At 35.0% G+C, this 25,172-nt stretch overlaps 2 protein-coding genes and 1 non-coding gene across 4 annotated transcripts; 2 read left to right on the top strand and 1 right to left on the bottom strand.

Moving 5' to 3' along the window:
* Positions 1–9,443: 9,443 nt before the first annotated feature.
* On the top strand, positions 9,444–13,790 carry LOC145160560 (zinc finger CCCH domain-containing protein 41-like). Of its 2 annotated transcripts, none has more exons than XM_079079808.1 (6): positions 9,444–9,667; positions 10,391–11,183; positions 11,291–12,313; positions 12,413–12,742; positions 12,820–13,205; positions 13,487–13,790. In XM_079079808.1, the coding sequence occupies exons 2-5, from the start codon at positions 10,470–10,472 to the stop codon at positions 13,144–13,146; spliced, it is 2,394 nt and encodes a 797-aa protein (XP_078935934.1). In that variant the 5' UTR covers positions 9,444–9,667; positions 10,391–10,469; the 3' UTR covers positions 13,147–13,205; positions 13,487–13,790. The 2 variants fall into 2 exon arrangements, with proteins under 2 accessions (XP_078935934.1, XP_078935935.1); XM_079079809.1 differs by having other exon boundaries at positions 10,364–11,183.
* Positions 13,791–14,571: 781 nt separating this feature from the next.
* On the top strand, positions 14,572–14,644 carry TRNAE-CUC (transfer RNA glutamic acid (anticodon CUC)). The gene has a single exon. It is a non-coding gene; the product is annotated as a tRNA-Glu (tRNA).
* A 51-nt stretch (positions 14,645–14,695) lies between these two features.
* NRT2.7 (high affinity nitrate transporter 2.7) lies at positions 14,696–16,421 on the bottom strand. The gene is made up of 2 exons (XM_079079810.1): positions 15,259–16,421; positions 14,696–15,147 (listed from the first exon to the last, which is right to left on the bottom strand). Exons 1-2 carry the CDS (start codon positions 16,368–16,370, stop codon positions 14,886–14,888), a joined length of 1,374 nt encoding a protein of 457 aa, XP_078935936.1. The 5' UTR covers positions 16,371–16,421; the 3' UTR covers positions 14,696–14,885.
* Between the last annotated feature and the right edge of the window lie 8,751 nt (positions 16,422–25,172).

The following is a 25,172-nucleotide window of genomic DNA, read 5'->3' as shown; positions in this document are numbered from 1 at the left end:
TCCCTCTTCGGCCATCTTGCTTTGTCTCCAAGATTCTGCATAGCATTAATTATACCTGAAACATCCACAAAAAAACAATAGTCAGTGATCTTAGGAAGTTCCTCTTCTTCTCCTTCATCCTCGAGGGCATTGACCCTGTGATGATCCGGTTTGGAATAGGGCTTCGATTTGTAGGATATTGGGGTCGAGGATTCGGCCTTCCTGTTGGGGTTCTCATATTGACTCGAAGGGTTGCTTCTCTTCTGGATTTCTTTGTCCTCTTCAAGCCTTATGAACCTTAACGCTCGGCACCTGAATTCGTCCGATCTTTTGTATAGGATCGTCACGAGGTCTTCATAGAAGTTTGAATCCTTCCTTAGTCCCATCTTGAAGGCATCTACGACCGTAGCCATGTCGATGTTAAGGATGCTCAGAGCTTCCCTACCAAACCTGTTAACGAAATCCCTAAGTCTTTCCTTAGGATCCTGGACCACTCGATAGAGATCACTAGTGATCTTCTCGAAGGTTCTGCTGCAAGAAAACTGGTTATTGAAAATATTGACTAAGTGTGCAAATGAAGTAATAGAGTATGGGGGAACATTTAGCAGCCAATTGAGAGCTGATCCTGTAAGGGTTGAACCAAAGCCTTTGCATAGGCAAGCTTCCTTCAAGTTCCCTGGGATGGGAATGATCTCCATCCTTTCTCGGTATTGTGCTATGTGTTATTCAAGATATGTAGTTCCATCGTAAAGCTTCATGCTAGGAGTTTAGAAGCGCTTAGGAACTTCGGTATTGGCTATCGCGGGAGCAAATCTCGAGATCCTGTAACTTGTTGGAGATGCTTCCGGTGTGGGTTGGACCACCCCGGGTACGCTTGAGATCATTTGTCTCAACTGTTGAAGTTACTTGGCCATGTTTGGATTTATTCTTGCATCAATATTAGTATAGTTAGTATTAATAGTATTACTATTTAAGAAGTTACTAGAATCAAGGTTTCTAGGAGTGTTGAAAGGCTCATTGAGATCATTGATCATAGATGCTCGGTTGTCCGTAGTTGTCCCCCAGGGTGACGCCACAGTGGTAGGAACCGTATTCTTCTGGTGATTTTCTGAGGATCCTGCATTTTCAAAGTTCAGGATCCTTGGTTGTACAACTGTGGGCGTTGTTTCTTGGGATTTCTAAAATTCCACTTCATCCTCTCCACTTCTTTGAGAGGATCCTGCATTTTCAAAGTACAGCAGTGCTCTGTTCTCCTCCTACTGTTGGGTCACCCGTTGCGTCATTTTCCTCATCATAGCGAAGAGTTTTGCAGTAGTGACCGAGGCAGTCGGATCCTGGAGTCCTGAAGATCCCAAACTTCCTTGGTTAGTGACCGAAGGGGTGCTTTTCTTGGAAGTGTCAGACATTTTCCTCTAAGTAGGGGGCCCACTCGGAGGAGGTGGTAGGTTTTTGGTTGGAATGGAAGGAATAGAGGACGAAGAAAGGATCGGTTGTGTAGACATGATTTTTTCAAGGATTTTGAACACCACGGCCCCACGGTGGGCGCCAAATTGTTTTGGTCAAAAATTACACAAGTACTAATCAACCAAATTGAATGAGAGGCTGTGATGTTCGAATTGTGCAATAGAAAATGATAAAAGAGAGTGACACAATGGTTTACAAGGAAAGCCCTTGATCCTTACTAGGATCCCCGACACAAAACCTTGGGAGGTGACAATGGTCACCTGCCTTGATGATTTTATTAAGGTAAAATGATGATTACAGAGAATATTTCAGTAAGAACAAGTGAATAATTTCGTAGAGTAAGCTTCGAGTGAAAAAACAGTGTGTTGTGTGCGAGATACAAGTGTCAATTTATAGTCTAAACTAGCCAACAAGATGTCTGATATTTCCGGGATCCTCTATGACCAGTTTCACGAACGTTATTTGACCAAGTATTTCGGGTCTTTAGCATAGTTGAGATGATTCTTCGTTGAGAATTTGTATTCCCTTGACTACTTCTGCACATGTATTAGTTATGAACAAAATATAACCGTTACGAATGTTAATAAAAATAATAACGGTGATAGCTGGGATCCTGAAGTAGTTGAGGATCCTAGATATTTGAGGATCCTGAATATTTTGAGGATCCTGGCCCTAACACTTATGACTAAAAAACATTCGAGCTAAAATCCTTAATTTATGCAAGAAGCCTGAAACATAACCTTTTCCATTTCACCCCTCACCTTTCATCGAACAATCCAAGGTTTAAATCACTTGTCCAGCATCATATACCTCCAATAGAGTTTAAAATCCATTCCATTGAAGGCCAAAGCCTCCATTTGATCTATTGTACATAATTCTGAAATAAGAACTTCTCGAAACAGAATGTTACATGGTATAAACACAAAACCATAAATATATAGATCTGAAGAAATATGTCTATCATAATTACACAAACTATCTAAATTTTCATCTAAAGTCAACAAAAAAAAACTTAATCCAACATAAATCCATAAAACAATCGTGTGTTAATATTTGTGTAAGTGTGTATAGTAATGTGTGTATATGTGGCTATTTTTGTATGTATATGTGTACAAACGTATAGTATCGTAATATGAAAATTGGATGTTATATTATCTAAATATGAAATAGAGTCAAGTTTTGAATCAAAAATAAATTGGAAGTATAATTGTGTAATTGAGTAATATGAAAGCAAAATGTTATATTATACAAATAGATGAAATTGCAATGATATTTCTTACGCTTAGCCTAATATATAAAGTTTTGAATAGACAGTGAAAAGATACACAACTGTAAGGAATAAGCTCTCAATAGAACACAAACAAATCTTTTATGATATTAACAAAAAAAATGCAAACATGACAACAAAACTGTAATTAATATTTACAGCCATCATCAAAGATCAACAAAAATCTGGAAACTTAGTTTATTACGTTAGTTCATATAGTCACAAAAACCCACAAATAGTAGAGTTAAGCTCTAGTTCAATGGTCAAACTCAAATATGGAGTATTAGCTTATATACAATTAATACAAATTTAAGAAAATTAATGAATTAGGGCAAATTTTAATACAATAAGAGTGGGAATATTTTTTTTCATATTATATTGAATTATAACAATATATTTTCAAAGTGTAATGCTTTATAACAGAAACATTTTTGAATCAAATAATACTTTTAATAGCAATGAACTTTAGAATAAGAAACAATTTTTTTTTTTAAATTGAAACAAAAATATGCCACCTCCAACCAGATCTAGACATAATCTTGTGCAATGATATCATATTATAAATTAGAAATGTGACAATTTTTTATAATATGAATTTATTGAAACTGACTGACAAATTGAAAACAAATAGTGACATTAAGAAGGGGTTCACTGTAGTCTCAAAAGGATTTATGGTGCAACATTGGTCATTTGAAAAAATTTGGTCCCCAACCCAAAGGAAACCATCATTTATCAATTTAGCCACTAAACTATTATTATAATAATTTTAAAAAAAATTAGTAGTTAAACCACTAAAACATAAAAAAAGTGAAAGCTAGTTGTTTTTTGTACTTAGTTATTTTGAAATTGTGTAACCAAAGAGAAAACATACTTTACTACTTTTGTAACCCATGTCTGAAATCTATTGTAGTCACTTTGAATCGTCTTCATTTTATGATTTTCTATTCATTTTCATCCAATGTTCAAAACCCTTTAATCTTCAGGATTCAAGTCTAACTATTTTGAAAAAACATGGGAGAAACCAAAGGGGTTAGTGAGAAGAAATCAAAAGGGCAAAATCTTACCTAATTTCTGAATAGCAGACATAAAATAAAAGCAACAACCTTAAAACCTTGAAACGGAAACTTAAAATGAGAAAATAAATTAAAAAACATACCTTGTAACTCACTGATTCTTAATCGACCGGAAAAGAAACGAAGCATGGAGAAGCGAAGAAGGAAAACCTAGGTAGGGAAGGAGAGTAGTGGGGCAGCGATAGAAAAAGGAAAATCGGGGTGCGATCACATCGAGTGTGTGCATGTGTGTAAGAGAGAGAAAGAGGGATATATATATATATATATATATATATATATATATATATATATATATATATATATATATATATAGAGAGAGAGAGAGAGAGAGAGAGAGAAAAGGGAGAAAAAATAGAAGCTGGTGATGGCAACGACGATGGAAAAGGAGGTTCGTGGTGGTGGTAGAGAGAGAGAGAGAGAGAGAGAGAGAGAGTCTTCTTGTTCAAGAATAATTGTCCATCATGATTTAAACATATTTTAATGGGGATTCAAATTTAAAAACATGACATAAAATAAGGAAGACAATCAATACTGTATTTAATGCACCGGGAGACGAGAAGTGCAAAAATGATATTTCACTTTGTTAAAATGGGCCTGAGAAAAGATGACATGTGACACTAAAACTACTCTTTTATTAAAAGTAGGATATAACGTTTGTTATGGGATTATTATTTATATTTTAAGAATCTATAATAGAAGGGTTTTCATTGAATTTTTAGTTATGGAATTTTTGGGTTTTCGTTTAAATATTTCTCAAAATTATTTATGCTTTATGGGGCCAAAATTATTTTATGATTTTATGAGGGTATAAAATTACTTTTATTGGGTTTAAATAGTCATTTGTGATTGAAATAGTCATTTTGGAAATTTTAAAAGTTAACCTCATTATTCTTTGCCACATAGACATTTTCCTTCGACCCTACTTCCTTTGACCCACTTCTCCTTCAATGGCGTCGACTTCTCCTTCTTCTATCCCCCCTTTCTCTTTTTTATTAAAGATTTGGACAAATTAGATCCATCTAGTTTGTCTTTGTTTTCACCCTTCGATCGATCGTTGGATTTCGTTTTAAGGATTTTTTAGCCCATGCGATCAGTGATTTCTAATTATCAATAAGATTCCAAACATTTATTTTCGTTTGAAGGAAACCGGTTTCTCCGATGGCAGTTTCGGGAGATTTGTTGACGAGGAGGAATGGAAATAATATCGAACTTACATCTCATTTGACGAATTTTTTTATTGGACCGAGATAACGATCTGCTAATGCAACCAAACACTCAAGAAGGCACGATTATACATTATCTAAAAGGTCTTGATAAGCAAACCTATCTGTAACACCCGATTTCTAGAATGAATTAGTGCATGACTTAAAGGGATAAAAGATAAGGTTTTGGGAAAAACCTTATGCCACGACATGGTGTATGGAGGACCATGACATGTCATGCCGATTATAAGGAACTTGTAGTTGATGGCCGCCACGACGTGACAAGAGGTAGGTCTCAACGTGGAAGCTGTTGCAGCCCAAATCCATGCTTTTTAGGGGTTTCTCCATATTTAAAGGGTTTTAACTCATATATTAGGGCATTCTCCTCAACCTCCAAACCTCCAACATGAAACCCTAGCTTCTATGCATGTTTGAGAGCTTGTTTTCTTGAATTAGAGCTTATTCTTTGGATTTTGGTAAAGCTTGAGGAAGAAAGAAACTCGTATTAGTGCAAGGAAGCAAGGAGTTGGCTTGTATCCATCATCATCTTCTGATTTTGAGTTATTTAAGGTATAAATTTCATACCTTGACCCTTATCCTTCTTGTTTCAAGTTTGAGTTCATTTTAGAGGATTTTGGTCCCTTTCTTGGATGCTTTTAGAGTTTACTACAGAGCTTGTTAATGGCTCTCTAATGGTCATTAGGTTTTTAAGAAATGAGAAAGGAGTCATGTTTGGAGTTACCTTGTGTTTATGCACAAGTTTTGGTTTTATTAAGGGCTTAAGGGAATTAGGGTTGTAGATATTGCCTTGTGATGAATCCCTAAAGGATAAAGTTGGAAACTTATCCATTAAGTCATTGAGAAGGTCCATATATGAAGTTATGGGCTTCAATCGGTAAGGATTAATATCTTAATGAAGAAAAGACAATCTGCCAGAAACCACGACGTGGCCAAGGGCTTGCCACAACGTGGTGGTGTCCATCATGTCGACTATTTTATCTTGTCATGCCCACGACGTGGCCAAGAGGTATCTAAGTCATGGTGATCGTTGACTTTTTTTGACCATTAACCGTTGAGTCTTGACCATTTTTAAATTTGGGTGAAACTTGAAGGACTTGGGTTATTGATTAAGGATCGATCTCTGTTTGGTGCTAGTTGGTTTGCAGGATTGCTCAGTGCAAGGAGTGAGTGTGTCGCTGTGTTTCCTTGGGTCTTCGATTCAGGTGAGTTTCCTCATTATACCATGTATTACGGTATCGTTAAGGTAGTGATCATTATGGTAAATGTCGTATGGGTTGTATGTAATTATGTAAGATAGCATGATAACTCTTGATCTACACTTTCTTGCATGTTCCTTGTTTGGTTGTGGCTTTAGAGTAGGATTATCTGTTCGAATGTCTATCTTATCTATGATTACATACATGTAACTTCCATAAAAATCACAACCAGTTTAAACTTTTCAAAACAACCCCTTTACTAATAAAAGTGTTTACAAAACCTTTGTTTCCAAAACATGATTTAAATCAGAGTCTCCCAAGATCCAATCAGTAGTAAAACCAAGGATGTGTACGTTCATCCCTTCGCCTTGACACGGTCCTCTGAAGAACCTGAATCCATAAACAAAAAATGTAAGCACGAAGCTTAGTGAGTTCCCCCAAAGTACCAACACACGAACATATAACATATTCAAATAACAACATGTATTGGGTCCACAGCTAAAAGACTGGATTACCCCTAAGCCCACAATATGAGTTTGGCTTGCCTATCGGGCCCACATCTCATATCTGGCTTGCTCCTAAGCCCACAACATAAATTTGGCTTGCCCTCAGGGCCCACAACTTATGTCTGGCTTGCTCCCTGACCTAATCTCTCATCGGACTGAAATACCCTCAAGCGCTCAATACGAGTCTGGCATACCACCCGGTCCTCAACTCGTATCTGGAATGCACCTGATCCCTCAGTATGAGTCTGGCATGCCCTACCCAACCCTCAGCTCATATCTGGAATGCTCCAGGGTTTGTTGGCTACAACACGAAGCAGTACAACCTCAACCCAACACAATATGTCGACATATAACAGATAACAAACATATACAGATAATCATGCAAACATAATCTCAGGTAGTCCTACAGATCTACCAGACTAGCACATTGGCAGCTAGCATATAACCATGCAAATCTATTCCATACTCAGCATAACAGTGAATAGCAGGATATCAAACCAATGGGTCGGCCGTGGTGCCTTTGACCCTTAAGTATAGTGAGGAAAACTCACCTGAAGCGACTAAATATCTCAGACAAATGCTCGGATCGCTGATCCGGAAATCCCCGCGCGCTAGCACCATAAAATATCATCCAATTAATCAAGCAACCATTTTTATGGCTCAATACACTTCAAGACCTCAAAAAGGACAATTTATATGCTTTGGAGTACTCCATACTCACAAAGATCCAAACTTTGGGGACAAATGCTTATGCAATTATGCCATAACAAGATCTATGAATAGAGTCATCAAGTTTGAAGCTTTATACCTTGAGAAGATAGATCAAGATGTACAAAGCCTGGATCCACAAGCTCCAAGAAATCCCACACTTCTTCGAGAGGCTCCTCCTCCCCCTTCTTCTTCTGTGAGCACCAAAATGCATGAAATACCACCAAGAACTCAAGAACAACAACAACGGAGGCTAGGGGCTTCATTTTTGGGTTTAAGAGGATGGAGGTTGAATATAATAGGGTTTGGTGGTGAGTTAAGGTGCTTAAATAGGGTCCAAGACCCTAAATTAGGGTTTGAGACTGACTGGAGTACGCCCAACGTACTTCTGGTACGCCCATCGTACTCCTTTAAGGTTCTACAATCATTTCCTTAGTACGCCCATCGTACACCAATGTACGCCCCACCTACTCACCTTTACACTAGTACGCCATGATACACTTGTGTACGCCCCACGTACTCGGTTAGCCCTAAATTCACCAAACTTCTGAAGGCCATATCTTCTTCATTATAAGTTCGTTTCCGAAGATCCTTATATCCACGAAAAGGTAACGAGAAGCTCTACACTTCTATCAACTCATCCTTGCCTTAAAACTTTTCGAACAAAAATCCAAAATTCATAAAAAGCCTGACTGCCACTTTACGGTTATACCCTTGGGATCCAAAACACAAATTGAATTCCCATATCATCTATCCTACCTTATCCACCCCCAAATGGGTCTAAATCTCCATTTCACAAAGGCCCTAAGCCTTATGATAATCAGTCTTCGGGTCACGACCCCGCATTGGGAAAGGATTCGGAACAGGGTGTTACAATAAAACTATGCATTTATTTGGAGATCCATTCTTACAATATAGAATATAATAGTGTTTCCTTGTGCAAAGTGGACATGCTAGGCTGGTAGACTAGTTTGGCTAGTTGCTTGTATTATGTGATTGTGTATTTGTTTGCTTATATGTTGTTTTGTGTGAGTGGGAGGAGTTGAGGCAGTCCTGTTGTGCGCGGTATGCCAAGATACTCAGGCGGGCCATGTGATGCTGAAGGCCAAGGGGTACCGGTTTATGGTATATATGTGAGAGGCAGGTCAGTCATGGACTGAAGGCTGATGTGTGCATGTGTGAGGGGTAGACCAGTTATGGACTGAAGGTCGATACATTTATGCTTATATGTATATTGTGGTGTGTGATATTTTGGGGGAAATCATTAAGCTTTGGCTTGCAGTTGTAGATTTAATGTTTTTTCAAGTACTTCCGATGATTGTAGGAAGGCAAAGGCGTGGCTATACACATTTATCATAAACATTGGAGTTTCACATTTAACTTATATTATTCCAGTTTTCATATAATTGTATTTCGAACAAATGAGTTTTCTTAACTTGAGTTTTATGAAAATGGTGTTTTGCTTTAATTAAAAATGAAAAATTTGTTTGTGAAAATGGGACGTTACACTATCCATGCACACCACCCACTCATAAGCCCCACCCCACAAACACACCCTCCCACATACCTACCACCACTTCTGCAATCACCGACCTAAGATCACCACCACAACTACCCCATCACCGTCATCGCCGCCATCACCACCACCACAACCACCACTTCCGCCATCACCACCACCGCAACTATTACCGCCCCACCACCATTTAAACATGTTTTCTAATTTTCTAAAACCGAAAAAGAAAAAAAGAATAAGTTTTAAGTAAACACGTTTTCTAAAGTTTCCAATGAAAACTGAAAACGAAAAATGAAAACCGAAAACAGAAAATGGAAAACGAAAAATAAAAATTGTGTTTCTGTAACTAGACGCAACCTTAGGAGTCCAATCTACGGTGAAAATTTGCAACCAACATTCATATTACAAAGTAGGAGGGTCGAAATATTAAATTTGCCAAATTCTAAATCAACAGCGTTCATATTGCAAAGTACGAGGGTTTGAGTTGTTAAATTTTTACCATAGCCTTTTCTTCTTTTCCTATCTGTAAAACCTTTCCTGCGTCCTGGAGAGAGAAACTACAGAATTTACAGAGAGAGAGGGGGGAGGGAGAAGATGATATACACAGACAATCACGTATACGTACACAAGTAAAACGTAAGCTCCGCCATTAATTAGACGAACCGAAGCTCGGGACGCTATAATATATTATTGGCACACAAATAATCGTAACCCTAATAAGGGAAATCGTTAGCTGAGGTTAGTTTCTTATGTTCTTATAAAATTTTGTTGTATTTGTACAATTGTTAGGGCATATCATTTATGATTGTGGATTGATTTGGAACTCTATGCGATCTATTGATTTGATCCTATTGATGAAATTGCTGCATAAGATACTATGTAGTTCATTTTGTATTGTCTGTATAGGATCACTCAGCATCTCCTAGACTGCAAAAATTGAATGTAGATTGTGCTAAGAGTTATATTTTAGATAGATGATGTCTATAGAGTTTTGCGGCACAGCAGTTGGGGGTCAATTTCCTCGAGAACCAGTCTGCAGTTTCCAATTTCATGTTTAACGTTGGGGAAATAAACTTGTGGACAGTGAAGAAGAAACTGAAAGTTCTCATATTCGGTTCATGTTCATTTTTCCATTAAGAGTGTTGTTCTATCTATCATCCTCCCTCTAAGCATTTAATAACCATTTTTTGTATTCTGAATGTATGATTCAGCCATCATTGATGGGTAATAAACTAATAATTGCTGCTAAAGCTAACAATAGAATCTTCTAGGGATTTGGAGAACTTTTGCTAGTCTCAATTCTGAATAACAGCATCTGATGACTGATGCAGTCTTTCAGAAGAAGCAAATAACATTGTTATTTTGAATTTTATCTTTTCTGAGCATATCAATTAAAGTAAAACATAAAGGTAAAGGTTTTAATGTTACTTACAGGAGACATCCTTTCTGAGAATATTTCAGGTTGATCCAGTGGGTTCATTGGTTCCACTAGTAACTGTTACATCTTCTCAACCATAAAATAACCAATCAGAAGCACTCAATGGAGCTTAAAGTTCCAGTCCATGAACCAGGTCGCTCACCTTCTGTATCCGAAAGCAATCCTAATGAGAAAGAAATCAGTGATGATGATGATGATGATCGCAACCATAAGCATCGTAGAAGAGATGATGCAAGGTCTCAGTCACTGGAAAGAGATTCCATGGAACAAGTATTTACTAATAAGCCATACAGAAGAGGAAACAAACCTTTTGAAAATGGGCATATTTACAGGGAACAAGGTTCCCATTCCAATGACACATGGAAAAATTACAATTTCAACCCTATGGACAAAAGACGACAAGGACCTTTGGATTTGAACCAGAGAATTAGGGATCCTGGTCCAATGAGGGGTAGAGGAAACTGGAATCAACATGATCCAAGATTCAACTCTGTTGATATTGCTTCTAGAATAGCTCAACAAGGATCTGTACCCCCTGGTATGTTTGGTGGAAGGGGTTTACCAAGTGTTTCAAATGCATATGGTCCATCTTGGAGTGCATTTGGTTTGGTTCCAGGTATACCAAATGGTGGTATTGATACACTACATACCCTTGGTTTACAAGGAACATATAGAGCCATTAATCCCTCCATGAACATGGGAATGGGACTGCCACGTCAGCGGTGTAGAGACTTTGAAGAACAGGGTTTTTGCCTAAGAGGTGATATGTGCCCAATGGAACATGGGGTTAATCGTATTGTTGTTGAAGACGTTCAGGTATGAATGTATGATACTATGATGTGTTCTTTATTCAAACTCATCTGATAGCATACTATTATTGTCTTTACATTTATCTGAAACTCCTGTTATTTTACAACTTGCAGAGCCTTTCACAGTTTAATCTCCCTGTATCGCTTCAAAATGCAAATCTGACCGGAGCAGTATCTGGGGCAGGAGCTTTGCCTGCCCCAGGTGCCCCAACAACCTCATTCAAAGCTTCACGTGGCAAGACTAGGAAAAGTGGAGTTAGTGGCAATGCTAATGCACATGAGTTAAATGATGCATTAATTGATCCTTCTCCAAGTGTTGGAGCTGATTTTTATGATCCAGATCAGCCTCTATGGGGTAACGATTCTCAAACATCACCTGCATTACAATCAATAAATCAATCCAATGTGAAGGAAAACAGGCCTTTATTGGATCCTGGCCCATCTGGGTCTGATGAACATATGGTATCCAAGATTACAAATACAAAAAACAAAGAAACCAAAGAGAATATAATCTCAAAACCAATCCCTTCAAATTTTGAGACAATTGAAAAACAGGACCCATCAAATAGTGGTCAAGTTGTTCACCTCCATAAACGAAATGACATAAATGGGAAAAGTGTCAGAAAGCCTACACAGAAAGCACAACGAACAGTATTTGTGAGTGGTATACCCCTCCAACAAAACAAAAAGGAATCCCTATTTTCACATTTTCATAAATTTGGGGAAGTTATCGATATCCACATTCCTATAAACACGGATCGTGCTTTTGTCCAGTTTTCCAAAGGAGAAGAAGCAGAAGCTGCTTTAACAGCACCTGATGCTGTGATGGGTAATAGGTTCATTAGGTTATTTTGGGCTAATCGTGATAATGTTCCTATTAATGGGTATAATAATAGTAATAATGTTCCAATACCTCCACGTGGCCCACCAGTTTCATCAACATCACATAATGGGACATCTGCTCCTTCTTCTGATCTCCCAAAGCCCGTGATCATCAACACCCCAAAAGTCCCTCCACCTTCACAAAAGAAACTGGAGAATTTAGAGGTTTTGAAAGAAGAGCTTCGCAAAAAGCAAGAAATGCTAGATCGGAAAAGGAACGACTTTAGGCGCAAGTTAGACAAACTTGCAAAACAAGTAAACACTTATTTTATCTTGTTATGCAATATGCATTATCTTATGAAGCGATGTATATATATAATCTAAATAGTAACATGGTTATTTTGTTGTTTTCAGGCTACAGGTGTAAAAGGGGAGACGGAAGGTGAACAGGTGGCGAAAAGACAGAAACTTGGAAGTGTAGCTGATAATTCTGAAAAAGCTGCAACTTCAAGTTCCATTGATCCTGAAAAAGTAATCGATAATGGTAGCAAATCTATGGAGTCTGGTGTTCAACAAAGTTGTAAATCAACCAATGCAATTGCAATGCAAGAAACACCAGTTTTGAAACCATCATTACGACCATTGATGCCGATTAATCCATCGATTGTCACGAATCGGTTCAAACTGGACAATCGTCCCACTGCTTTTAAGATTGTTTCAACTCTACCAAATGATCTTGCCAATGTAAGTTTTTATATAATATAAAATGGAAGGTTAATAAACGAAAGACATTTTGTTAATGGTTTGGTTTGTTTGTTTAGGTTGCAGTTTTGAAGGAACATTTTTCTCAATTTGGTGATTTGTCGAAGGTGGAGTTGGATGATAGTGATGGTGGAAATAATGATAATGGAAGAGCTCGTGTATATTTCACGACACGACATGCAGCTGAGAAGGCGTATTTGAGTGGTAAAAGCTGGAATGGTCATAACTTGCAATTTTCATGGATGAAAACTAGCAGTAGCAACCAAAGTCCTTTATCCACTTCCAAAGGAAATTCAGATGCTGAAAAACCTGGAGATGTGGAATCTGAAAAGGTTGAAAAAATGGAGATTGATAAAGAATCAGATGAAAGTAAAAATAAAGAGTAAAGCTTTTGTTCTGAGTTTAAGGGCATGATAATAGTCAGAGTTGTACAGCCAGCTAAATGGTACGTCAAGTCTATCTTAAATATATATATATATATATATATATATATATATATATATATATATATATATATATATATATATATATATATATAACCAATTGATCCAATTCTGATTAATTGTCTCCACGTCTGTCTGTTAAAACTCAAAACACTTATGATTATTATTATTATTATGATTCCTTTAAAGTAAATTTGAATACATGATATTGAGAATGTGTATGTATTATGACTATTATGTATGGTTGTTTATATTGTTGTTGCCCTTTTTGACCTTTTTTCAGTTGAATACCCCCTGTTTCCTATGCCGGAGCACCATAATCTTGGGTGGAAGCCACATGGATTTTCAGAGGTCCGGCTATTCTTTTTGTTGTTGAAACTGGGACATTTTTTATTATTTCTTTTTGAATTTGTTTTCTACTTGAAGCTTTTGAGGGTCCTACTTTGTTTGTACTAGATGGACTTGAGGGTATTCATATTTCTTTGTTTCAGGATCGACTAGTAAGTAGTAATTGGATATGAATTTTGTAACGACAATTAAGGTTCACACTCTCCAGTTGCAGATATTAATTGGCACTACTTTAACGACTCTGATGTTCATGTGTCCTTAGTTTAGTTGACCTTTTTTTTTTCTTGAGTTTGACGATATTAATTGATACTTGATAAGTTGGTTTGAATGGGAATCTAATATTTGATTGGACTTTACTTGATGAAATATTGATTATCAATCGTGTTTCTAATGCTTTTTAAATAAATTTTTAATAAACTGTTTCTATGAAACAAGATCAATAACGAATTACCAAAAAATCCACCGTTGAGTTTTATGAAAGCAATACATATTATTTCTTTACCTACTGTTTAAGAATAGGGAGGGTCATTCATCAGAATCATTCAAGAATATGTTGGTACATATGATTACTTTTGGTGATCAGGTTAACGATCATTCCAAAAGAGCAGATAACGTTTCGTAAGGGAGCATATTGTTTATGTAACGTACAGAGAGATAGACTAACAAATAAAGCAAAGAGAAACCATAAATACACAACAGATAAAGAGAAACCATAAAGTAAGGAGACTAAAATGATATTACTTTGTCTTTTATTGTGATCACATCATTGATGTTAATATGTCATAATGATATAAACAATAGAGAAGTAAGTTCAAAAATAAAGGACTTACAGCGGTATTAGAAGTCACAAAAGATTTTCCTCATTTTAAAGAGTTAAAAATTCAAGCCTCGTTTAAAACATTCATATAGTTTAGGATTAGATTAGTGGTTTGGAAAAAAAAAAAATGCTGGTATCTATTTTAACTTTAGACTGCAGCTATATACAGATTACGGCTTTATGTATCATAAAATAACCAACAATCCGTTGTAGTCTAGTTGGTTAGGATACTCGGCTCTCACCCGAGAGACCCGGGTTCAAGTCCCGGCAACGGAATTTTTATCCTTTTTCATATTTGTCCTCAATTTCCACCCAGTAAATTGTCAAATTCAACGTATAGAACCGACCAATCCAAACAAATTCATATTCCATCCATAAATTCTTACAAAATAATCCTATCTACCCGTTTTCTTTAACCCCATCATCATCTAATTAATAACACCAATCAATCTTTTTCCTTAAAAAAACATATCCTTGGTCCTTGGTTTTTAACTTTTATCTCATGTATATCATCATATCATCCCAATTCGTTCAGGTTTGGTCTGACCTCCCCGGCAAGCGGTTGGTAGTCGCAGTCGGAAGAGCCACAGAACATGCCACCCCCATCGCGGAAGTAGATGGTGGTCAGCGACAGAGTAGACACAATCATCATAACACCCATCAAGGAAATCCCAGTTTGTGTCGAAAATTTGGTGTCACCGGAAAACAGTAGCAGTTGTGTTACCACCGCCCCCACCGTACCTCCGCTTCCCGTCATTCCGGATATCACCCCCATTGATCTGCACCAACAAAAACAGACACGTGTAAACTAAAAATCCAACCTTTCTTGGCAATTAGAGAGCCACATTCCTGGTTTTCTAAATAATAAAGAAATGAAAAGATATTTATACCTTTTGGAAACAAATGGTACTACTCCAAACGTAAGTCCTGACGCAGCTTGGACAAAAAACGAGAACCCACACATCACCACAATCGAACCCCACAACGAATTAGCTCGACCCAGCCATAAACAAAGCAACCCAGCCACCGTCTGCACCACCCACAACCCCCACAACCTCCCTTTCATCCCAAACCTCCTCCCTAACTCATCGGAAACCACCCCTCCCGTCGGCCGAGATACCCAATTCGCAAACCCAAAGCTAGCCGCTATCACCCCCGCCGTCTCCATGTTCACCCCGAATCTATCGTAGAAATACTCTGCAATTATGTTATCCATTGTCAGTTCCACTCCAAAGCAAAAACCATAAGTTAATCCTAAAACCCATCCCCTGTAATTCGTAATCCCATTCAAAAACAAACCGAACGAGTCTTTCTCCTCTTTTTTAAACTTTTTGTACTTTCCGTCCGGCAGGTCATAACCATAAGCCAAGACGAGAAGCGCCATTGTTGCTTGAAACACGGCAGGCACCACAAAAGCAAAACGCCAGCTAGCAGACTGTGTGAAATTGAAGTTTGTGTTTAATATAGAAAAGATAATCGGCATGAGTAACTGGGTGAGACCCGACCCGACATTGGCCCACCCGGCAGCTACACCGTTGGCTACTCCAACCGTGCACCCGGAAAACATGGAGCTCATCCAGAACTGGTTAGCTACGAAGTTGGCGAGTGAGAAGCCAACGAAGAAACGAAGTAAGATGAAGGATAATGGAGAGGAGATGAAAGCCGCGGAGAGGAGGATGGGGGCGGTGACGAGGGAGAGAGTGGCGGAGGCGAGACGTGGGCCGAAGAGGTCGCAGGCGGGGCCCATGGCGAGACGGGAGATGATGGAGCCGGCGAAGGCGGCTATTCCAGCGGTGCCGACATCGGAAGGGGAGAGATGGAGGTCTTCACGGATGATGGGGAGGAGGGGAGGGATGGCGAAAGTGGAGAAGAAACAAGAGAAGAGAGAGAGCCAGGCGAGGTGGAAAGCTCGCATGTGGGGGGAGGAGATAGAAAATGGCCGGAATTCGGTGGCTCTGTGGTCGGAGTCGACTGCTATGGAAAATTTTATTGTGGACTCCATGTCCGGGGAGTACGAGAATCACAAGCCTAACACGGCTGGCGTATTTATAGTTACTCAAGAAAAGAAAAAGCAAATTTCACAAAATTACCATTTTAGTCAAAGAAACGACTAAAATCGCCATGAACGTAGCAGGGCTTAACCGAATCGTAGATAAGGTTTATAAGACTACATAAGATATACATACTTCATGAGGGTTTCTGTAAAATTTAAAGTTCGATATATATATATATATATATATATATATATATATATATATATATATATATATATATGGTGAGGATCAATACAAAACCATAATTAACCAAGGAACCAATTTTTTTTTTCAATTTTTAGAACTTATTTTTTATAAAAAAAAAACTAAAAATACAGAAATTCATAACTTTTTATCATTTTTCCAATGATATCAAATTCGATTTTTTTTACGTCAAATTCACAATGTAAATCCGGATTCACACGGTGAATCCGAAAAATATTTTTCACATTCACAATGTTAATATATGAATTTAAATATTTTTATATTTTTTTTTCGATAAAGAATAAGCTCGAGAAATTGAAAAAAAGATTTGTTTCCTTGAAGAACCAATAATTATGGTTCTCTATTGAACTTTTCCATATATATATATATATATATATATATATATATATATATATATATATATATATATATATATATATAGGGTTAGGTTCATGTGAGACGACCTAATTTTGTGAGACCGTGAGACGCAATCTCAGCCACTCATTTAGTAGATAAAAAAAACATTTTTAAAATGCAAAATAATTGAAAATTTTCGAATTTTTTTTCAAATATTATTTTCGGAATTTATATTTTCCAAAATAAAAAATAAAAAAAAATACCAAAAAAATAAAAAATAAATAAATAAAAATACATTTTTTTTACATATTCTAGTAGAATATTAGAATATTTCTACATATCTGACAAATTTAATACAATATTCTAACATTCTAAAAATCACATTAGAATATTTACAGTGTAATATTCTATTAGAATATTTCACGTATTAAAAAAAAACGTTAATTTTTTTTTAATTTTTTTTAGGTAATTAAAGTTCCGAAAATAATAACTAAAAAAAGAATTTTTGGATTTTTCCTTTTATTTTGCATTTTAAAATTATTTTTATATTTGGTCTCACGGTTTCACAAAAGGGTTAGTGGTATGATGGGGGAACTCACTAAGCTTCGTGCTTACAGTTTACAGTTTTGTTTTCAGGTACCTCTTAATCGAAGGGGAAGGAGCCGGCACGGTAGCAGCGCATCACACACACACTCGATTTCCGCACTATGATGTCCTCGGGATTGTACTCTGATATTATTATTATTCCATGACATGTTTTTATGACATTTGACGTATGGGTTATGAGTTGATATGATATTGATGTTGCTTTTCAGTAAATGGTTTTAATAAACTACTTAATCAAAACGAAATTTTTGGTCTAGAAAATTGGGATATTACACTAAACTATAATTTGGATATGATGATGTTGTGGTATTATGTTTAAGTTTTTTTCTTGAGTAATGAATTAGACCTTTTTGCTCGTGCCAGTCTAAAATATTCACTATATGATTCTTCTCTTTGGTTTTATTTTTTTGTCCAAGAATATGCGCATTACACAAATTAAAATAACACCGGTAAAAAAAGTAAAATTAAGAAAATTAAAACCAAAATCCAATAATTTAGTGTGTTACAACCAATTGCATTTACCCTCTGGACACTCACTTGACACAAATTGAAAACGAAATACATAAATAGTTTTCAAATTGAAAGTAAGTTAATTTGACTCAAACAGTCAAAGTTTCATAAAATCATGTAATTTGACTTCTAAGTTTATCCTCCAAATTCTTAATATAATCATTTAGGGATAGATCAACTTATCTTTCCTCTCTGCAACCACATCCAAGTGGATATGAATAAGCCCATAATAATCTCTCAATTCCAATGGCTTCAATGAACAGTATAATTCCATGTCTGTCGGAAGACTTCCATAGCCAAAGAATAAAAAAATGGAGTATAAAGAACAAACCGTAACTATTAGAGCTGAAATATACAAAATCAAAATATAATAAATTAATAAAAATGGCAGAAGCTTCAAACCTGTTATGCTCTTTGCAATTCCAGCCATAAAAACAGTACAATAAACAAAATAGTCTCACTTTATCAGCAAATAAAAATGCTTAACCCATTCAACCAATGTTTCGAGAATAAAGATACCAACATAAAAAGGCACAAAAAACTACATACCAATTGTAAGATAATGAAGCAAAAACCAGCGTCTAGGGTTTTTTAGTTTTCGGAGAGAAGCAAGAAGATACGGTGTGCAAGACAGAGAAGCTTCGATAGATAAGAGAGACACGACAATCATAGGAAGATTTCATGAAGATAGTGGGTATCGTTTTTAGGGTTTTCAAACATTGAATCTACAATCAGGTGAAGAAGTTGACTCATATACACGTATCTCTAGTAATTTGGCGTGATTTTAGTGATTAAGTTCATCTTGATTGCTAATTTTATGGGATTGATAGTAAATACAAATAAAGAAGCCGATTCTAAAGGACATGCTTGAGCGGGAAAACACAAAAGCGAGGGTGTAGAAAAGCTACACGTGGCAGAAGACAGTGCTTAAAAGAAGATACGTGGCTGATGTAGGAGTCTTTTATTAATAATAGAGATTAATAGACATACTTCATGAGGGTTTCTGTAAAAATATTAGCAGACAGAACCACTAATATTTTTCCATTTTCTGTTCATGGATGGTTTTGATTGACAGTATTTTTCCTAACAAACGATAATGACAATATTCTAAAAAATAACGAGAGAAGTTCCTTAGATAGTTAGATTATAGGAATATTAACAAAAAAATTAATGAACGAAGCATTTAATAGGAATTATCAAGTTTTTTTTTTTTTTGTAGGGGTGTTTAAAATATACCAAACCGAAAAACCAATGAACCGTACCGATTATCGATTATCAGGTTAACCTAACCAGTATTTTCGATATTTTTCGGTTTGGTTAACCAAACCTGTAAAGTTTTCGCTTTTTCGGTTTGGTTACGGTTCATTTTTTTTTGCGCTACGGACAGTTAACCCAGAAAATGAAATTTGAATCTTTATTTTTTACAAGGCTACGTAAGTTTAGCATTCAAAATTATTATTATACTAGTTGTGATACTCATGTATTTAATGAGTTTTTTTAAAAAAATAAACAAACATGAAAATGTAACAATTTATAAAATTTAAATTTATAAGAAAAAAGTAAAATATTTAATTACTAAAATTGAAGTGCTTATTTATCTTTTAAATTTAAACTAGTAATTTAAATAAATAAACAACTAAAATAATTGGAATTAATTAAAAATTTTAGAATTTATAAGGAAAATTGCATTAATGAGTTGGATATACATTTATTATTACATTTAAATATTATGTGAAATTTAATAAAATGGAAAAAACTACAAAATGACACATGAATATAATTTAATTTAAACTTACCATAAAATGACATGTGTCATAATATATAAGTGGATGAAAAGTGACAAAATTATTTTCATTTATTAGGGAAGATTCTTATTAATTTATTATAAATTGTTGATGTTATTTAATAATTATTATTCTTAAGTATTTTTAATGAGCAATGTATTTCAATTATCAACTAACGTTTCTATTAACTACCACTAATTAATTGTGTTTATCATATTCATCCGATTTTTTTGGTTAATGGTTCTGGGGTATTTATCATAATATTTTTATGGCAACTTTTCATTTTTAGGGCGTGTTTGACACTGAGCTTTTGGAAGCGTTTGAGAGCTTCTAGCTTTTAACTTTTGACAAAACGCTCTAGTTTAAAAAAAAGTTTCGTTTGACAGTACGAGCGTTTAGCTTTTAGTTTAAACAAAACGCTCCAAATCTAAAAGCTACTTCATGTAGTGTTTAACAAAATGCTACTGAGCTTTTGAAATCAATTTCCATAATTACCCTTAAAAATATATTTATATATTTATTTATTTTTAATCAATTGTCCTTTTATATAATTTTATATATTTCAAAAGCTACCAGCTACTTTTGTCAAACACTCATATAACAAATAAAAGCTACAGCTTTCCGCTACCAGCTACCCGCTACCAGGTAACCGCTACCCACTTCCAACTAACAGCTACTTTTGCCAATTTATCATTCATATTCAACGTAAGAAAAAAACCCTAACAAAAATAGAATGTAAATTTTTAAACATGTTTATTAATTTGTAAACAGTTAACCAGATAACCGAACCGAAAAAAGAGATTAACCAAGTTTTTAAACATGCTTTTTAATTTGTAAGCAGTTAACCAGATAACCAAACCGAAAAAAAAGGTTAACCGAAATTCGGTTAACCATTTTTTTAGGTTTAGTTTTAGATTTATGATATTAGTGAACTGGTTCAAGTTAATCTTTCGAAATGTGATTTCGGTTATTGTTCTTAAATCAATTTCAGACTAACTTTCAAAGTTATATATATATATATATATATATATATATATATATATATATATATATATATATATATATAGGGTTAGGTTATAATGTGGATAGACAACTATTGTGTGAACGTGTGGATAATGTTATTCTATTAGAATTACTAAGAGAATAAGTTATTTGCTAATGTAAATACATTCAACCTTACACAACTATCGTCATTTTCATGAATTCTCAGTAATTGTTATTCATTTTTGTTCTCACGCATCGTTTTTTACTCATTTTCATTCTTACAGAATACGACTCAATAAATATGCTGACAACATTCTGACAGAATGAGAATAATATAAAAAAAAGTTTATAATAACCTTATAGACGCTTTAATTAGTGAAAATGTGTAATAATGACAATAGTTACGTAAGATTGAACGTATTCATATTAGCAAACAACATATTTTCTTTGTCATTCTCGCAGAATAGCATTGTCCACATGTCCACACAATAGATGTCAATCCACATTTGAACCTAGTTATATATATATATATATATATATATATATATATATATATATATATATATATATATATATATAGGTGTTTGAAATTTCAAGAATAAGTTCGGAACCCGATCAACAATTTAAGAATTTCGAGGAAACGATTTGTCCTTTTTACTAAAATCTGTCAAAAAAACCCTATAAAATATAACAAAAGATAAATAGATATGATACAATGCGTTTAAGATTACCATATCAGTGAAGATAGTGTTAGGGACGCTACTAGCCCAAACATGCTCAACATAGAAGAACAATGAGGTTTCATTTTCTAAAACCAATCGGTGATAGAAAGGATTACCCATTGTCTTATATGCTAGCATATAGTTTCTCTTTTTACCAATATGGGATTGGATTTGCACCCCAACAATCCTTCCCTCAAACCTAAGTTCCGCCATTAGTCCACTTTCAACGACTATTCATCAGATCAAATCTTTTTTCATACCACCAAGATACTCTCGGGACACGCTCACTTGACCTGGGTCATCTAGAAGACTTTCGATACAAGGTTTCAGGATCAGCTTCGTTGGACTAGGAATTACTGGGGAGTGCGCCACCTGTGGACCACATCATTTGGGCTACGACCGTAGCACTGATACCATTTGTTAGTATCGCTACTAGCCCAACAATGTTCAACATAAAAGAACAATGAGGTTCCATTGTCTACGACCGTAGCATTTTTTTTTACCGATATGGGATTGGCTTTGCACCCCAACAATGTCAATGTGAAATGTCGAAGCTAGACATCTATAATATAACCTATTTCACATTGTCATTATATTCAATGAATATACATATTTTAAACATCTTATATCGTATCTAATTATCATTTTTATATTTCTTTAACTTTTTGATAAATTTCATTTAAAAAGTGAACTATTTGCTAGAATTATCTAATTATCATTTTTATATTTCTTTAACTTTTTGATAAATTTCATTTAAAAAGTGAACTATTTGCTAGAATCCGGAAATTGTTAATCAGAATTGTTTTTGAAATTTTGAAATAGTTTTTTTAGTCTTATGTTTGAGAGAAGCAAGAATAATCATTATCTATGTATATATTGTATATGTGTATGTATGTATGAAAGGAAAGACACATGATTGTGTAGGGAAGAACCAAAGTGATGTATGTATAAAAGGAAAGACACATGATTGTGTAGAGAAGAACCAAAGTGAAAGAAGCACGTATAATCATTTATTAAGTCGGGAGGAAATTGACGGCTACTTTGAATCCCCAAAACCGCCAATGCAAAGTCATATATCCAATGCCTAACAAACACCCATTTCTTAAAAGATATACTTGGAATCAATTAACAGATGGATGATTAAAAGTCTACCTTTTTAATTTGATTACTTAAATCTTTCTAAAGAAGTACTTCCATGTAGATGAATCTTCGGATCATAAAACAAGTACTTTTTTTTATTAAACTGCGTGCAAGAATAATAACAAAATGGAGAAGGCATGTAGGAGAATATTTGGGAAGGAGGATTGTTTTGAAGTGAGGATTTTAGGACAAGAAAGAATATTTCTAGGGAGGGTTGTATTCATTTAATGGTGATGAATAATTTGAGAGCCACTTGCACTTTTAACTTGTTGTAAAGCGTGGCATATGTAGGCCAAATTTGTAATCAAATCACAAGTATCTAATTTCGTATTTGCTACTACCATTTTGAAAGGGAGTTTAATGCCATTTATGCATACAAATTTACATAATATTTGATGCGTGACATGTGAGAAAAACAATTTTTATTATGGTTTTTGATGATGTTAACTATACGTAAAGTTTTGAGGATTAGATATTATGTATTACGATTTTAGTTGCGTTAAGTGTGACCTTGAATTGTTGGTGACCAAACTTAGCAAACCCAACATAACGGGATCATGAATGGAAGTGGAGATTCAAGAAAACAAGTTTTTAGAGTAAGTAGAAAATCCCGAACTTTAACTTGATTGCAACTAGAAAATGCAGCAGTAGAACTGTAGAAGGCAGATAAGTAGAGTTCAATTCATATTCACTTCATTGTTACCATATACAAGAATATCCTATTTATATTGTAAATACATAACGCATAATCTATGATGACCAGCGGTTAATTACTATATGAAATTAAAACTTAACACAAAAATAAAACCGAAAATGTGTTTAGTTATTGATAATTCAGTTTTAATTACATAAACAAAACCAAAATTTTGTTTAGTTATTTGTCATTCAACCGTTCAAATCACCATAATTTGGTACTTTCTTATGCATCCGGTGTCTATGTGCAATTTACCAAAACAAAGTTATCACACAAAGAACACAAATATATTATTATTTACCCGTTTTGTGATTGGATAAGATTCATAGTTTGTCTTCAAAATTGGGAAAACCTAGTTTTTTTCCAACATACAGCTGGAATAATTGTTAACTAATCGACTCAATCGGTAGTTATGGGTCTCCTAGAAAACAAGACACTGCAAGAGTAATAAGTTCGCATTTATGCCAACATATATTGTATTATTTGTTATAATCGTTGATGGTGATGGCCATAGCCAGACCATAGGGGCTCTTTGGACATGTCTATGAAAGTGAAGGGAGGCCCGTCGATGAAAGTAATGGAATGGGTGATATGTAATACGTATATGATAAGTGATAACAACAACAATAAAGTACAAAATTCATCTCACCAAAAATCATGTCGACAGAATAATGATTGGTATGTATGTGAGCAAAAAATTATACACAATGTTTCTTCATTTTTAACGAAATTAATAAAAATATAATCGCCCACAATGGTGATAAACATTAAACAACCATAATTGAACCATATTACTGTTACAACATAATGTTTAACACAACCAAAATCACTCATATTTTACAACCATCACTAGATAACAAGAATAAAGAGTGCAATAATCTAATGAATATGAAATTTGTTGTAAAAGAGCATTAATGCTATGAAAAGAAGATTATTAGCAAAGGATGTGTGGTAGTGTCTGTATGTGTGTGTGATTGTGAAATCTATCCAATTATAGAATTGGTAATTTTGCTTCTTTTAAGGCATAAGGACAATATGCTTCGAAAAATCCACGCACTTATGTATCTTGATGGCTTGGTTAGAGGTTGATAGATCTTACACAATATAGATCGCCCATGGATCCAGTTATCATATTCATTATCTTATTTTTAACATCTCATGACTAATCCTTCTGGTGTTCAATTATAAAACTTTCAACTTAACATGTCTGGACATAATTTGGAGATTTTAATAATGATTTTTGACATTTCGAAACGCCTTCACCCAGACGCAGTTATAGCATTGTACTATTAATTTGGTTTTGTTATGTCCGGTTATAAATGGTTGGGGATAGGCCTTACAATATGGTCCCTATGTAGAAAAACATCACAAAATTGGTCCCTATGCAGAAAAACATTACTTATTTGGTCCCTATGGCAGCTAAAGAACACATAATTGGTCCCTGGTGCAGAAAAGATTACATCCGCATCTCTTCCATCCACCCATCATCAGAACCATTATGTTGTATCTAACAAAAGTTAATGTAGATTGCTATTTCAGTAAGCTATGGCGATTTTCACCTCACCATCATGTTGAAAGGAAAAGCAAGAGAAAAAAAAAAGAAAAAAAAAAAGAAAAAAGAAAACAGAATCAGTAAAGACAGAGATTGAAAGCACCTTTGCAATGCTCACCTCACCATCATGCTGTAGACAGGATTGAAAAATTATGAGTACTCCAAGTTAAAGATAACATACATAAATGATAAATCTCAAGGTAATTTACCAAATAGAC

The sequence above is a fragment of the Lactuca virosa genome, chromosome 2 (genome assembly GCF_052849685.1).
Source record: "Lactuca virosa cultivar CGN04683 chromosome 2, Lactuca_virosa_CGN04683_v6, whole genome shotgun sequence".
Lineage (NCBI taxonomy): Eukaryota > Viridiplantae > Streptophyta > Magnoliopsida > Asterales > Asteraceae > Lactuca > Lactuca virosa.
The sequence above is the reverse complement of the archived record's forward strand: the minus strand, read 5'-3'. Positions and strand labels throughout refer to the sequence as shown.